A 13,980-nucleotide genomic window follows, 5' to 3' on the forward strand; every position below is an offset into this window, starting at 1 on the left:
GACTCTTAGGCTTATTCATGAGACAATGAATCACAGCAATAATCGCTTTGCATGAATTAGTTTGGAGAGTGCACAGAATGTGCTTTTCTTGCATAAATTACCATTTCTATTATACATTGTTTTTCTCCAGCATATTCTCCTTACAGGCCCCTCAGGGGCATAGTACAAGATTTCTAAAGCAAGCAGGCAGCTGAAAACGTGATGGTTTGAGTATTTAAGTGCTGAATCTATATATTAAATCTCTATTTAAAAAAAAATGAAATACTGGTGATGATTTTTAAAATGAAGCGAGTCCATACATTATTGAAACCCTGGTCTTTCTGATGTCTGTTTTCAGATGCGTCAGGGAGTACATTATGTAAAGAATTTGTTAATGGTCGTTCCCTTTGTCTTCAAGCTTTCCCATACCACAAATAACCAGAGCTGTCTATATAAGGTCAGAAGTTTGGGTTGTGGCAGAAACCACCTTTTTCACAAATATCACATGGAATGTGTGAGTTGCGGCATGGTTCCCTCCTCTCCTTCTGCCCTTGCAATATAGTTCATTAATTCCTTTTTAATAGTGTGTCAAGAATTTTCAAAAAGTTTTTCATCCTGCAATTTTACATCGGCCTCCATTTTCAAAAGTGACTAGTGATTTTGGATGCTTCTGTTGTTGGGTGACCAACTCGAGACACTTTAAAGGAGCCTGACTTTCAGAAAGTGCTGAGCACCTGCCCTCTAAAAATCAGGTCCTTTTATGGTGTCTCTAGTTGCCCAAAAATTGTCATCCAAAGCTAGTGGCACCTGAAAAAATTGGCTGTATATTTGTTTTAGTTCTTCTCAGGTTATCACAGACAGACAGAGCCTAGACAGGACCTGAATTTTATAAATATTTTATTTTATAAATTTTTTCTGGTCCTCTTTGTATGTATAAAGAAACAAAAAAGGACACAAGGATTTGGGGAGGGGGATTCCTGCACATCACTTGTAACTTGCTCTTTCAGGTTCAGTCTCACAAATTTTGGGCTTTTCCTATAGCACCCTCTGATGGTTCCATAATAAAACTAGTATAAGTGATGGAGGCAGCATGTCCCAGAGGATAGGGTATGTGAGTGGGAGCCAGGAGACTAGACTGGGGTTTGTTTTTCAAACTCATTGATGTTAGACAAAATCACTTCACTTCTGTGCGTTTCATCTTCCCTGTCTGTAAAAAAGAAGATTATGGTGCTTAGGTACATTTAAAAAAGTATATCTAATGACAAAAGTGCTATAAACATATGAGTATTTTAAATTACATATTTACACATTTGCTATTTGGGCCTCTGTCAATTTTGGGATTGATTTCACTTCACATTTAAAGCTCATGGACAACAATTTTCAGGCATATTTTATTTATCACATGAGTCTGTCACTCACCCTGCTGACCTATTAGTATCAACTTTAACAAAGTCCAGAGTAGTATAATACGCAGGGAATTTCCTGACTAGGATTTTAGGACAACCAACTGTAGTAAGATGAGGCCCTGAAACATAAACCCTTATCAGAGGCCCAGTATGAGGCCTGAACTAAAGTAATGGCCAAGACTTTGCTAACATAAAGCAAAATTAAGCTGTGAGGCAGACGCAGGCCCTGCTCACAGAAGTTGGCAAGGAAAGGGCTGATGCTGCAGAAAGAGACATACATAAAAGGTACTGGACACCAAATATCGGAACATTCGCATACTTGTACATTCCACACACAACAAGGAACTAGCTGACCCATCCCAATGACCGGGCCAAAAGGGGAATATGATGGATAGAGTTGTTTTGTTCAAACCAACATGTACAAGGTGAGAGGCGGCACCTTACTATGTAGAGGGGTTGTACCTTGCTACTTAGAGGGGTTGCACCTCAATACATCAGAAGTGATGTGTAACTTGTTTGTATCTGTGTATAAGAATGCATCCCTAGGGCGGTGTCTTTGTCCAGCCTAGGGGCAGTGGAAAGTCCCGCCAGTGACTGAGCTGAGTCCATTGTCAGGGAGCACATAAGTACTAACGAGCCGCACCTCAGCAACACCTTTGACTTTTATGCCCGGAGCTGAAGACTGTGTTTTTCTTCGACAATAAACCTGGCCGGCGTGCCTTTGTACCTTACTAGAGTCTGCGGTCATAGGGGTTTTTTTCGGGGTCTGCTGTGTCAGCTATCTGCGCAGAGCTGGGACAACACACTAAGGGAACACACGCACACAGTCAATTGATATTAACATTGAACAGAGCAGAGCACCACACAGGTAGCGTCTGACAACACTGGTGACCCCGACCTCTGATCTAGTGAGTAAGCGAACTGTCCGCTGTACCAAAATGTTTAAAATGTTTTAAAATAACAATGTATGCATAAAGCTAACCAAACAATTTCAACAGGTTTCCACGTTTTCAACAGGTTTCCACCTTTGGCTCCCAAACATAACAAAGAATCATAAAAGTATACCCTCAAATACCCTCAAAATATTTGCATGTACCTGTATTTAAAATTTATTTTGGTTTAATTTTATAGTTGGTTTAATTTTATACGCTTTTCTTTTGTTATGTTATGTTATGTTAATGGGAAGCAATGGTTGTTAAAGTTTGTGCTTCTAAACAGTTAACAAGAGTGAAGTTGGTATCACAAGCAAATTAACTTTAAAAAGCTTGTTAAAATTATAGGAGTACTTGTGGCACCTTAGAGACTAACAAATTTATTAGAGCATAAGCTTTCGTGGGCTGTAGTCCACGAAAGCTTATGCTCTAATAAATTTGTTAGTCTCTAAAGTGCCACAAGTACTCCTGTTCTTTTTGCGGATACAGACTAACACGGCTGCTACTCTGAAACCTGTTAAAATTATGTTACTCTTTTGCTGAAACAAAGTGTTCGGCAAGGGAAAGCAATACACCTTCTCATAAAAAATTGTGAGCATTTATTTTATCCGTTAAGCATTACATTTAGTATAAAATATTAGTAATGCACCTCAAATGAAAATGAATGTCTATACAACAATTGCAAAAGTATAGCTTGCGTTATAAAAGGCTCAGTCCCTATTACATTGTTCTTATTACATTGTAAACAAACTAAGTTAAACTGTGAATTAGGTTTCAGGCCTGGAAGTGGGATGGAGATGGAGTTGGTCTGTCTAGTTGATCTCTTCCTAACCGTGGACTGAGCAATTGATTCCATGTTGATTCATTCATTTCTGTCAACAGCCTCATACCATTGGCCAGAGGTTTTGTTGTCTTATTTGCGGAGTGGGTGGGATCACGTATGAATGGTTCTCAGACAGATAGCTCTCAGACAGATCTCATAGAGTGGTGTTTGCAATTGCTCATCAACCCAGTGGTTCTCCTCAGTAGGATCTGAAGACTTCTCCTTTGTAATCTCTCATGTCTGACATGCTCATGAGGCCTCTTGGGCGGGAGCTAGTGAGGTGATTTGGACTATAATGTCCTCACTATGTGGATGGTACACAGCTCTGTGCCTCTTTGACAAAGGAAATGCTGTAGTGGTTTCCCATTGCTTGATGAAACAGGCAGGGCCAGTTCTAGGCACCAGCAAAGCAAGCAGATGCTTGGGGCGGCAAATTTGCAGAGGCGCAAGAATCCAGCATGAGAGCTGAGAACCAACAGGGAGCCCTTGGAGCTGTAGTTCCCTGGTTAGCTCCCTGCCTATAGAGCCAGCCCTGGAGCAGGGAAAGAACTACATTTCCCAGCATTCCCTCGGCCTCAGTTAACAGGAAAGGGAGGGGGAAGAAGTGTAGAAAACTGAAACCTCATGCTGCAGCTTGCTATAAATGGTAGGAACAGAGCCAGCTCTAGGTTTTTTGCTGCCCCCCATCTCAGCCCTGGGCTCCCCCTGCATCCCTGTGTTGCCCCAGCCCTGGACTCTCCCCTGCCCACACCCCCTGCTGCCCCAGCTCTGGCCCCCACCTGCACCCCCCATGCTGCCCCAGCCTTGGGTTCTCCCCCACACCTGCATCTCCTGCCACCCCAGCCCTGGCCCCCACCCGCACCCCCTGCTGCCCCAGCGCTGGGCTCTTCCCTCCCCCCCTGCACCTCCTGCCACCCCAGCCCTGGGCTCTTCCCCCCACACACACCTCCTGCCACCCCAGCCCTGGGCTCTTCCCCCCCACCCGCATCTTCTGCCACCCCTGCCCTGGGTACTTCTCCCCCTCCCTGCACCCACACCCCCTGCTGCCCCAGCTCTGGCCCTAGCCTGCATCTCCTGCCGCCCCAGCCTGGGCTCTTCCCCCCACCCGCACCTCCTGTCGCCCCAGCCCTGGGCTCTCCCCCAAAGAAAGAATTGGGTGGACTAAATGGACATTGCACCTCTCTATCTGAAGCCTAGCAAGGCAGGTACGTGGATCCCACTAGAATTTAAAATGAAAAGTAAGGGATGGAGGCTCTACTAGACTGGGCAGCTTTAGATACAGTACCAGGCACGTAGGAGGGTTTACACTTCTGAGCCATGGAAGCAGAAATTGACTTTTCTTTTCCAGATTTAGCTAATATTTAGAAAGGGAATCCAGCACTTGCCTTCCAGATTTGAACACCCTCAAAACTCAGGAGTGCTCAAGCTCAATTTGGGCAGCTGTTACTTCATTTCTCCCAAATCAAATATACTGATCCACTGTAACTTGCTGTAGGAAAAAGTAGAATAAATTGAGCAAGAAATGCTTCCCAGTGGTTATTAGGACTGGAATTTCTATTTTCAACAGCCGTTGCTTTTTTTAATTATTATTTTTAAGTTTTAGTTTTATTTGTTTAAAAGGAAGACAGTGATATTGCATTGGCAAATTCCCCATAGAAACAAAGAATGGAACAAAAGAATAATAAAGGCACCTCAACTTTTCCTCATTTATGTAGGACAGTCTTATAATATGCATCTAGATAGCCTTCAATCACACAAGCTCAAAATTGTTCCACTTTACTGCAGTTCTGTAACCATATGGGAACCAATCCTGTCTGTGTTCTGTCCACATCCAAAATTCCTGCTGAATGACCCGCCCTGGGAGCGAGATACCAGTGACCCAGGGCTGGGGTGGCAGGAGGATGCAGTGGGGGGACAGCCAAAATTTTTTTGCTTGGGGCAGCAAAAAAACCTAGAGGCAGTCCTGGAAACAGGCACTTTGGAGTAAAAGCCCAGGCTGAATACTGATAAAGAGAGGGATGGTGGTGGGTTGGCTGGGGGAAGCAGCCAGAGATTATGAGGGGGGTGGTGCCTACCACTGTGACTCAAGCATTTGTCAGTGAGGTCTGTAAGAGAGGGATGCTGCTGGTGGGAGGGATAGCTCAGTGGTTTGAGCATTGGCTTGCTAAACGCAGAGTTGTTAGTTCAATCCTTGATGGGGCCACTCAGAGATCTAGGGCAAAAATCATACTTGGTCCTGCTAGTGAAGGCAGGGGGCTGGACTTAATAACTTTTCAGGGTCCCTTCCAGCTCTATGAGATAGGTATATCTCCATATATTTATTTATTTTAATTTAATCCCTGTAGTTCCTGGTGGTATCAGGAGCTGGGATTGCTGAATTCCATTTGCGCCTGGCTCACTGACACTGTTTTTCTCATATGTGGCACTTGCTATTGTCTTCCATTCCTTTGTCACCTCTGTCATTGGATTATTGCAAGGTATTCTGTATGGAAGCTGTGAAGCATACGCAGAAGATACAGCTGAAGGACAATGAAGCTTAATGGGGCTGGCTGAGGGAGCACATTACACCACCACTCCAAAGACTGCACTGGATCCCTATTACCTTCCAGCTGCATTGATCTTTTAAGTGTGATCACATGGGCCCAGATCCTCAGAGCTCTTTAGGCACCTCACTCCCACTGAAATCAAGGGGTCTGAGGTCCCTAAATACTTTTAAGGATGTGGGTCATGGTGCTTAGGAGACTGTCTCCCCTTATCTTCCATCACAACAGATATCATCTAATGAGTTGGGGCTACTTTCAGGTGATGGTGGCAGGAGGCTACCTTTGGAAGGCTCTCTGGTCCCCCATTTGTTTCAGATAGCCTAAGCCCATTGATCTTTAGAACATATCTGTTTTCTCCGGCTTTTGCCTTGGGCAGTGGAGACAGTGGGTACCAGTCTTATGTTTACCTTTGATCTTGAGGGTGGCATTGTAGCTGACTTGGGTGACGAGGGTTGGTGGTTGTTGTTTTTTTTAACATATATGCACCCAGATACATTTGTGAAAGATGCATTTTTATAAATATAGTAGTAAACAAATGACTGACAAGAGGAATAAAAGTGTTTCTTTGGCAAGTTTTTCTAGACCTTTAGCATTTGTCTCATTGGAAACTTATATTATACTAGAAAGCAGCCCTGAAGAGTTGTGGTAACTTACACAATGCTAAACATTCAGTGTAAACAGTGATTGTATGTTTAACAATGCATCAGGTGTTGGCAGTGAACAACCAGCCAACCTAATGTAATTAGTGTGGACAAGCCCTAGCAAGTACTGACATTTAAATCACACATACAGATCATGAAGGAAATTGAACGGACAGGCTAGTGAATAATACTTAGTATTTAAACAGCCCTTTTCATCTGTACATTTCAAAGTGCTTTACGAGGATAGGTAAGCATTATTGTCCCTATTTAAGGGATAAGGAAAAGCTAAGGAACAGAAAAGTTACACAACACATTGGTGGTGGAACTGGGAATCAAACCCAGCTTCTTTAGCATTTAGATGGGTGCCCTAGCCAGTAGGCCACATTTAACTTCCCACTCTTGTTATCTGTCACAACTATCTCTGGCCTGATCGCCTCAGAGGCCTATATTAAGAAGAAGAAAAAAAAAAGAAAAAAAAAAAACCCACCTCCCTGTAGAGATACCCAGAATTCCACTGCTGCCTTCAAGACACTCCACCCCATCTTCCTCCAAGCCCTGGTAGAACATCTGCTTTCTAAGGTAAGGATAGGATTAGGGTAGGTTGTGCACCACTTGTCATTGACCAGGCCTCTAAACTGCAAGTCATGCTTCCAAGACATGCTGTTAACAGATAAATTGCAGCCTAGATGCAACTTTCCCTGTTTGTAGCAGAAAGTGTACTGTTTTTCCATTCTCTTTCTGTCTCACCAAAAAGATCCATCTGCTCCAATGTATTTTAATGAAGGCTAAAGGTGTGTCCCTAATTTCTCCTTTCCCCCAAATATGCCTGTGAATAACCTTCAATTGTTGGTATTTATTGTACAGGAAATGACTGTACCACACCCACACATAACAATGAAAACAGCATGCAGCAGTTCTTTTACTCTTGAGGTTTTTATGTTTGTGTCCCAAAATATCCATCTGTGCCCACCCTGTTTTCCTGCTCACCCTGTTTGCACTTTACTTCACTGTTCAGACCTCCTTGGTAGCCGCACTGTCTGGAGCAAATTTGCCAAGACTTATTTAAAGCAAGCAGTCACATGGTTTGAAAAGCTGCTGAGTGGGTTTATTTTTTAACTAACTAAACAGAAGCAGAAGATTATGCCAGGAACGCATCTTTGTAAAATTGATTAGTACTGGAGAATATATGCATTGCTTGCTTCTAAGTATAAAAGTAGTATGCTGTTTTAAGCTAAAAATACCAAGATATTTAAAAATAAACTGACACAAGAAGACTTTTACTGGTGGTAAATGCCAAGTGTTTTTTGTTAGTTTCCCTCTAATTCTGTATAATTTTCACATTTCTTACTGGTGTTTCTTAATATTTTTTGCTAGGTTTGGTCTTGTTTTTCAACCAAATATAGTTTTTGCTTAACCTAATACAAAGTGCTCAAACATGAGTCCATATATTCTCCTGAAAAAACAAAGGTTTCCTATTTCTTTGTGTAAATGTTTTAAAAAATGTGTGTGTTGTCTCTGTTGCTGTAGTGCTTGTCTTCCTCCATCTATGGGATAGTTCTAGATGAATGCTAGTACTGAAAGCGCCTTTTTCTTTCAGACTATAGTCTTTCTTATCCACTCAAACTCCTTCAGTGTCAATACTCATTGCTTCCTATGGAGAGCTAGATCATTGGATTTCGAAACTCAATTGCACATTGTAGCTTTTAAAAGAACTTTCCTGGGCAGTAAGTTACAGCTGTTTCTGTTTGAGGGAAGCTCTGTGCAATCGGCCACACCAGTTTTCTGCACAAAGGGAGAAACAAGAGCAGAGCAGATGCCCGACTAGCTAAAATAGCTCCCTTGTGGCCAAAGTTTGTTGCCTCTGTAATGGAATTCTAAGGGTGGAATTGAAGCCTTGGAGGCAGATGCGGAGGTGATTATATGGCAGGATTGCCTGTGATAGCAGGAGACTGAACCCAATGACCCAGGAGGTACCTTCTGTGTTTTCATTTGTACTGGGGACATAGGCAACTTTCTTTCACCTCCTCCTTTTATCCTGTGGTGCAAGTAAGTGCAGGCTCAAGGCTGTTCTAACTTGCCCTGGCTGAAAAAGTTCCTTAAGGGACTAACTGCCAGACTTAAGAGCACAGTGCTCTTGTCCCTTCCTACCACCATGCCCCTTACAGAGGAGTGGGGCAGAGTGCAGAGCTGGGGCCATAGTATTCAGCACAGACCACGTTTTTAAAGGTATTCAGGTACCCAAAGATGCAGATAGCTACCAAGTGGGATTTTCAAAAGCGCCTAAACACCTAATTCCCAAGAAATCACTCACTCCTGATCCCAAAGAGCCAAGTATCCAGGCACTTTTGAAAATCTGGTTTGCACTTAGCTACAGTAAATTGGCAAACTGTAATTCCATGGAAGTCAGCCCTGAGAGCTCCATTTGATCTGCCATTGGCTGGAATGTTAATGTGGTCAGTGCTGGTTGTCTATTTGCACAAGAGAAATCAGTTTAAACAACATGACACTGAGTTTGAATCATCACCACAATGATACATTCCTAACTTTAATTCCTCCAGCGACTTGAAAGCATCCCCAGTGGCTGCAGCCTCTGAATTTAGCCCATGGCACCCTAGCTTAGGAGAGTCACTTTTTTTATTTACACCGAAATAGAAATTAAATAAGACAAAGGTGATTCATGAGTTCCCTTTACCACAACTGCAGGTTAAGTACAAAGCTGATCTACTTGCTTGTCAATTAAATTCACCAAAAATAAAACCTGTAATTCCTATTCACCAAGAAGTATCAAGCACATGAAAAAAATATTTGTGTGTGTATTTAGATTTGATGCAAGGGTAGCCCCCAATATCATAAAGTTTAAACACTCCTGCATCTACTTGAATCAGCAGAGTAAATTCAGGTAGGCAGGACAAACTTGTCTGAGATGAAATTTGACCAAAACATCAGGTTTATATGACCAATTTTAGTAAGCATAACCTTTTATTTTATCTATCATTCAAAGGCCAGTAACCCCAGTAAATAGTGCTCCCTGACACCAGGCTGATTTATTACTACTGACTCGGAGGGAAGAGTGCCACCTATTGAATCACCAATCTAAGGTGCATATAATGATATGTTTTTTGTTGTTGTTGTTGTTGTTGTTTTTTTTTTTCCCAATTCAGCTGACAGACACAATTCTTTGCACTTAATTTCCCTTTATATCCCTTTGGCCTTTTTTTTTTTTTTTTTTCTATAACAAGTTTTTTTTGCATATAACTTTCTGCAATACCTAGTTGTCCCTTGGCATTCTCCCATCCAAATACTGGCTCAATCCAGTCCTGCATGTGAGATTTTAAAGCTGCACAGCACAAGATAATATAGGTCTATGTAAACTAAAAGGGAGGCAAGATAATGTTTTGAATGCTTGTAATATCGTGTTAGGGAATTTTGCAACTGATATTCTAAACTGTTTTGTTGATTTGATATGGAAACAAAAACATGAAGACTTGTTCTATTGCATGATGATGGGATAAAATATTAAAACAATATTCTAAAAGCCCATCTTGCTAATATCATCAGTCAGTGGTCAGCATTTAGTTGAACTTGAATTTTTGCAAAAGGCAGTAGTTATTTCATTGGGCTACTGAATGTGCAATCCCTCCACCGAGTCATCTGGGGATTGAGTGGGACAATTTACCCAGTTCTTAGTATGGAAGTGAGTGGGCTGTGGAGGAATTTTCTTATTAAATCCTCACTGAATCCATTAGCTCAGCCCTCATATTTGGGGAGTTAAACAAGTGGAGATTTCGAGAGCTAAGTGAGTCGTCATCTAGTGTACATGGAAGAAATCAGAACATTTGGCACTATTGTCGTATACACAATTAAGCTTTCAAAAACCTAACTCAATATTAAAAACACCCAATGTAATTATTTATTAGGAAGTTACAATCAGCCTGTGAGATCTCCAAGCACCATGTGCTGTGTTGGAACAGGCAAAGGGGGATAATTCCCTTAGTATAAATCTTTCCATAGTGTTAAAAACAAAATAATAGCAAAAATAAGTATAATTAGGGCTGCAAAATTATTCATTTCCCCCCCGAAGTAGCATAGACATTTAGGATTACACCTGTATTCTGTTTATACAGGATAGGAAAAAATGTATTACAATGCTAGTCATTCTACTCTAGGCCCTGATCCACCAAGGCACTTACTAATTATTATTTATTGTTGTTAGTCTATATTGTGATAGTACGTAGGAGCCCCTATCATGGAATATGATGCCATTTTGCTGGGCACTGTACAAACACATAAGAAAAAGATGGTCCCTCCCCCAAAGAGCTTACTATTATATGTTTAACCATGAATTTAAATGTACATGCATGTGCAGTCCCATTTAAGTCAATGTATGTAGTACAGTAGTTATTTCAAGTAAGCCCTAGTAGTACTAACGAGGGACTTAATTCTATAACCCGTAATCACAGAAGCCCTATTGAAATCAATGGGACTCCTTGTATGGGAAAGGATTGAAGGACTGGGCTGTAATACTGGACACTGAAAAGTAATTATGCAATCCTATCTTTGTTACACTCTAATATAATACATACATACATACATACAAAGATGTTAATTGCATCAGTCAATCCACCCATGCTCGTCACCATGATATGGGAGTTCTTGCCTAGGTGTGCTTTTGGAGGACAATTTAGAAAACGGAATGTAATAATTCCAAGTGTTTGTATGAATAATGGTCTGAGGGAATAATTTGTATGTTGTGCATCTATATGCAATCAACTGCTTTAATAGCCAGAGCAAAATAACGCTGTTCCTGTTGGAATGAAAGCCCAGCTAGAATGATGGTATTGTTTCAAATATTTTGAGTTACCCCAAAGAGAATTCTATATTTGGGCTAATTAACTGATCACTTATCAACTAGGGTTCTCAGAGTGGAATGTGAGGAATGGCATGTGAGGAACAGTGATAATGTTAAGGAGAACTGGTTAAGTATGTGTAATTTTCACACTTGTTACAATCATTTCATCGTCACCGGAATGGATGAATGTAGCATGATTTTCTATTTTCATTAAATTCTTTGTCACCAAAATGGGGTCACTTTTATATCTCAAAGAGGTAAATATGAATTGGGCTTTATATAGGTAATCTGCATGCAAGTGAAGGAGAAAAATCCACCCAACGACCTGAGATCAGCATTATGGGTTGTAGCACAGCTCTCTTCCTCAGCTGCTCTTCCATGCGTTAGAATAGCAGCTGCTTCCCCTCCGCTCTCCTTTTTGTGGGCTGTTAGAGCCATAGGATTCTTGCTAATTTGGTGGCCTTTCCCCTGTCTGCTCCCCATTTTTCCACCTATGTGAGGCTGGCACAAAGCTCCCTCCACCCCTTCCCCTGGTGCTAGGAGGATGCAGACACTCCCCACCCCTTCCCTCCCTGCAGCATCTGTGCTGGCAGGCATCTTGCACAGTCCCACTGTGAGGCTTAAGTGGTATGAAGAAGAACAGGAGTACTTGTGGCACCTTAGAGACTAACAAATTTATTAGAGCATAAGCTTTCGTGGACTACAGCCCACTTCTTTGGATGCATATAGAATGGAACATATATTGAGGAGATATATATACACACATACAGAGAGCATAAACAGGTGGGAGTTGTCTTACCAACTCTGAGAGGCCAATTAATTAAGAGAAAAAAAACGTTTGAAGTGATAATCAAGCTAGCCCAGTACAGACAGTTTGATAAGAAGTGTGAGAATACTTACAAGGGGAGATAGAGTCAATGTTTGTAATGGCTCAGCCATTCCCAGTCCTTATTCAAACCGGAGTTGATTGTGTCTAGTTTGCATATCAATTCTAGCTCAGCAGTCTCTCGTTGGAGTCTGTTTTTGAAGTTTTTCTGTTGTAATATAGCCACCCGCAGGTCTGTCACTGAATGACCAGACAGGTTAAAGTGTTCTCCCACTGGTTTTTGAGTATTTTGATTCCTGATGTCAGATTTGTGTCCATTAATCCTTTTGCGTATCATTGAATCTATCTCCCCTTGTAAGTATTCTCACACTTCTTATCAAACTGTCTGTACTGGGCTAGCTTGATTATCACTTCAAAAGTTTTTTTTCTCTTAATTAATTGGCCTCTCAGAGTTGGTAAGACAACTCCCACCTGTTTATGCTCTCTGTATGTGTGTATATACATCTCCTCAATATATGTTCCATTCTATATGCATCCAAAGAAGTGAGCTGTAGTCCACGAAAGCTTATGCTCTAATAAATTTGTTAGTCTCTAAGGTGCCACAAGTACTCCTGTTCTTCTTTTTGCGGATACAGACTAACACGGCTGCTACTCTGAAACCTGTCATTAAGTGGTATGGAGACTTTTGCATTTTACCCACTGTGTGTTAATGGTGGGGATGTGTTGTTCCACTCTGACCTTTCCATAGTCACTCTTTCCCGCTCTTTGCTCATGTACTTTCTACCCCCGTTGCGTGTGATGTTGCCAGCCAATCCCACAATACTAATATTTAGAATGTCAGAGCACTGCTTTGAGTGCTGTTCAGTTTCACCAAATGAATTGGCAGCAAATTTCTGCTAGCCTGTAATTTGTGTGAGAAAGTCAGGGGTTATGGGTGCTGTAATGACTCATCACAGTCAATACAACATTTGTGAAAAATCCATCTTGCTTAATTAAATATGACGTAGGGATGGGCATAAGTTTTGGCCTGGACCCATTTTAGAGATAAAGGGCAGGTCTACACTTAAAACGCTGCATCGCCACCGCTGAAGCGCTTTAATGAAGATGCTCAATGCCAGTGATACTCGCACTAAGGCTCATGAGCCATAAATGGCTCTTTAATGTGTCTCCTGTGGCTCTTTGCAGCATATGATATTAAAAAACCGTGTTATTTAATTATTGACCAATCAGGATGCTTTTACTATGTTATTAACCAATTGTTGATTAAATAATAATACTTGGTTACTCATTTTGCTGTGATAATATATATACAAACCAACTATGAATATATAGCACTATAGTAAATTAAACCATAATTCACACCACTGTGGCTCTTTTGGGTAATGCTAATTTGGCTCCTGAACCACTGAGATCTGGGGATCACTGCTCTTCGCCACCCATAGTTAATCCACCTCTGTGGTAGCGATGTCAGCAGGAGAAGCTCTTCCACCACCACAGCACTAATCTACACAGGCACTTAGGTCAGAATAACTATATAAATCAGGGGTGTGGATTTTTCACACCCCTGAGCCATGTAGTTATACTGAAGTAATTCTGTAGTGGAGACCTGCCCAAAGGCTGTTATGAGTTTCTTTCACCCAGAGTGCATTAAGCTAAAGCAAACTTCACTTTACTTTTGAATGAGACTGCCACAAAAGACCTTAATGTGCTTTAATGAATGCATGTTACATTCACACTGTTAGTTAATTTGGCTTAACATTCCTGAGTGTCCCCCTGACAACATGCCCTTAGTTTTCCCATGTGTGAAATGCTCATAGAAATTATCAACCTTTGTAAAGTACTTTGAGAACTACAGATAAATGCGATGTATTATAGGCCTAGAAACAAAAAATAGGAAAGAAATGGATTGATAGCTCTCTAAAAGAAAATGTGGCAGTGTCTTTCCACATGCCTGCACAAATAATTACACTGTTAAACTATG

General features: G+C 41.4%; 1 protein-coding gene across 1 annotated transcript in view; it reads right to left on the reverse strand.

Annotated features, from left to right (window-relative positions):
• Nucleotides 1-859: 859 nt before the first annotated feature.
• Nucleotides 860-13,980, reverse strand: part of GDA (guanine deaminase) — a 76,366-nt gene continuing 63,245 nt past the window's right edge. The window contains exon 15 of the mRNA XM_054031757.1: nt 860-1,186. Coding sequence (XP_053887732.1) covers nt 1,110-1,186 — 77 coding nt within the window. The 3' untranslated portion in view covers nt 860-1,109. The remainder of the gene's footprint in view (nt 1,187-13,980) is intronic.

Source organism: Malaclemys terrapin, chromosome 6 (genome assembly GCF_027887155.1).
Source record: "Malaclemys terrapin pileata isolate rMalTer1 chromosome 6, rMalTer1.hap1, whole genome shotgun sequence".
NCBI classification, from domain to species: Eukaryota; Metazoa; Chordata; order Testudines; family Emydidae; genus Malaclemys; species Malaclemys terrapin.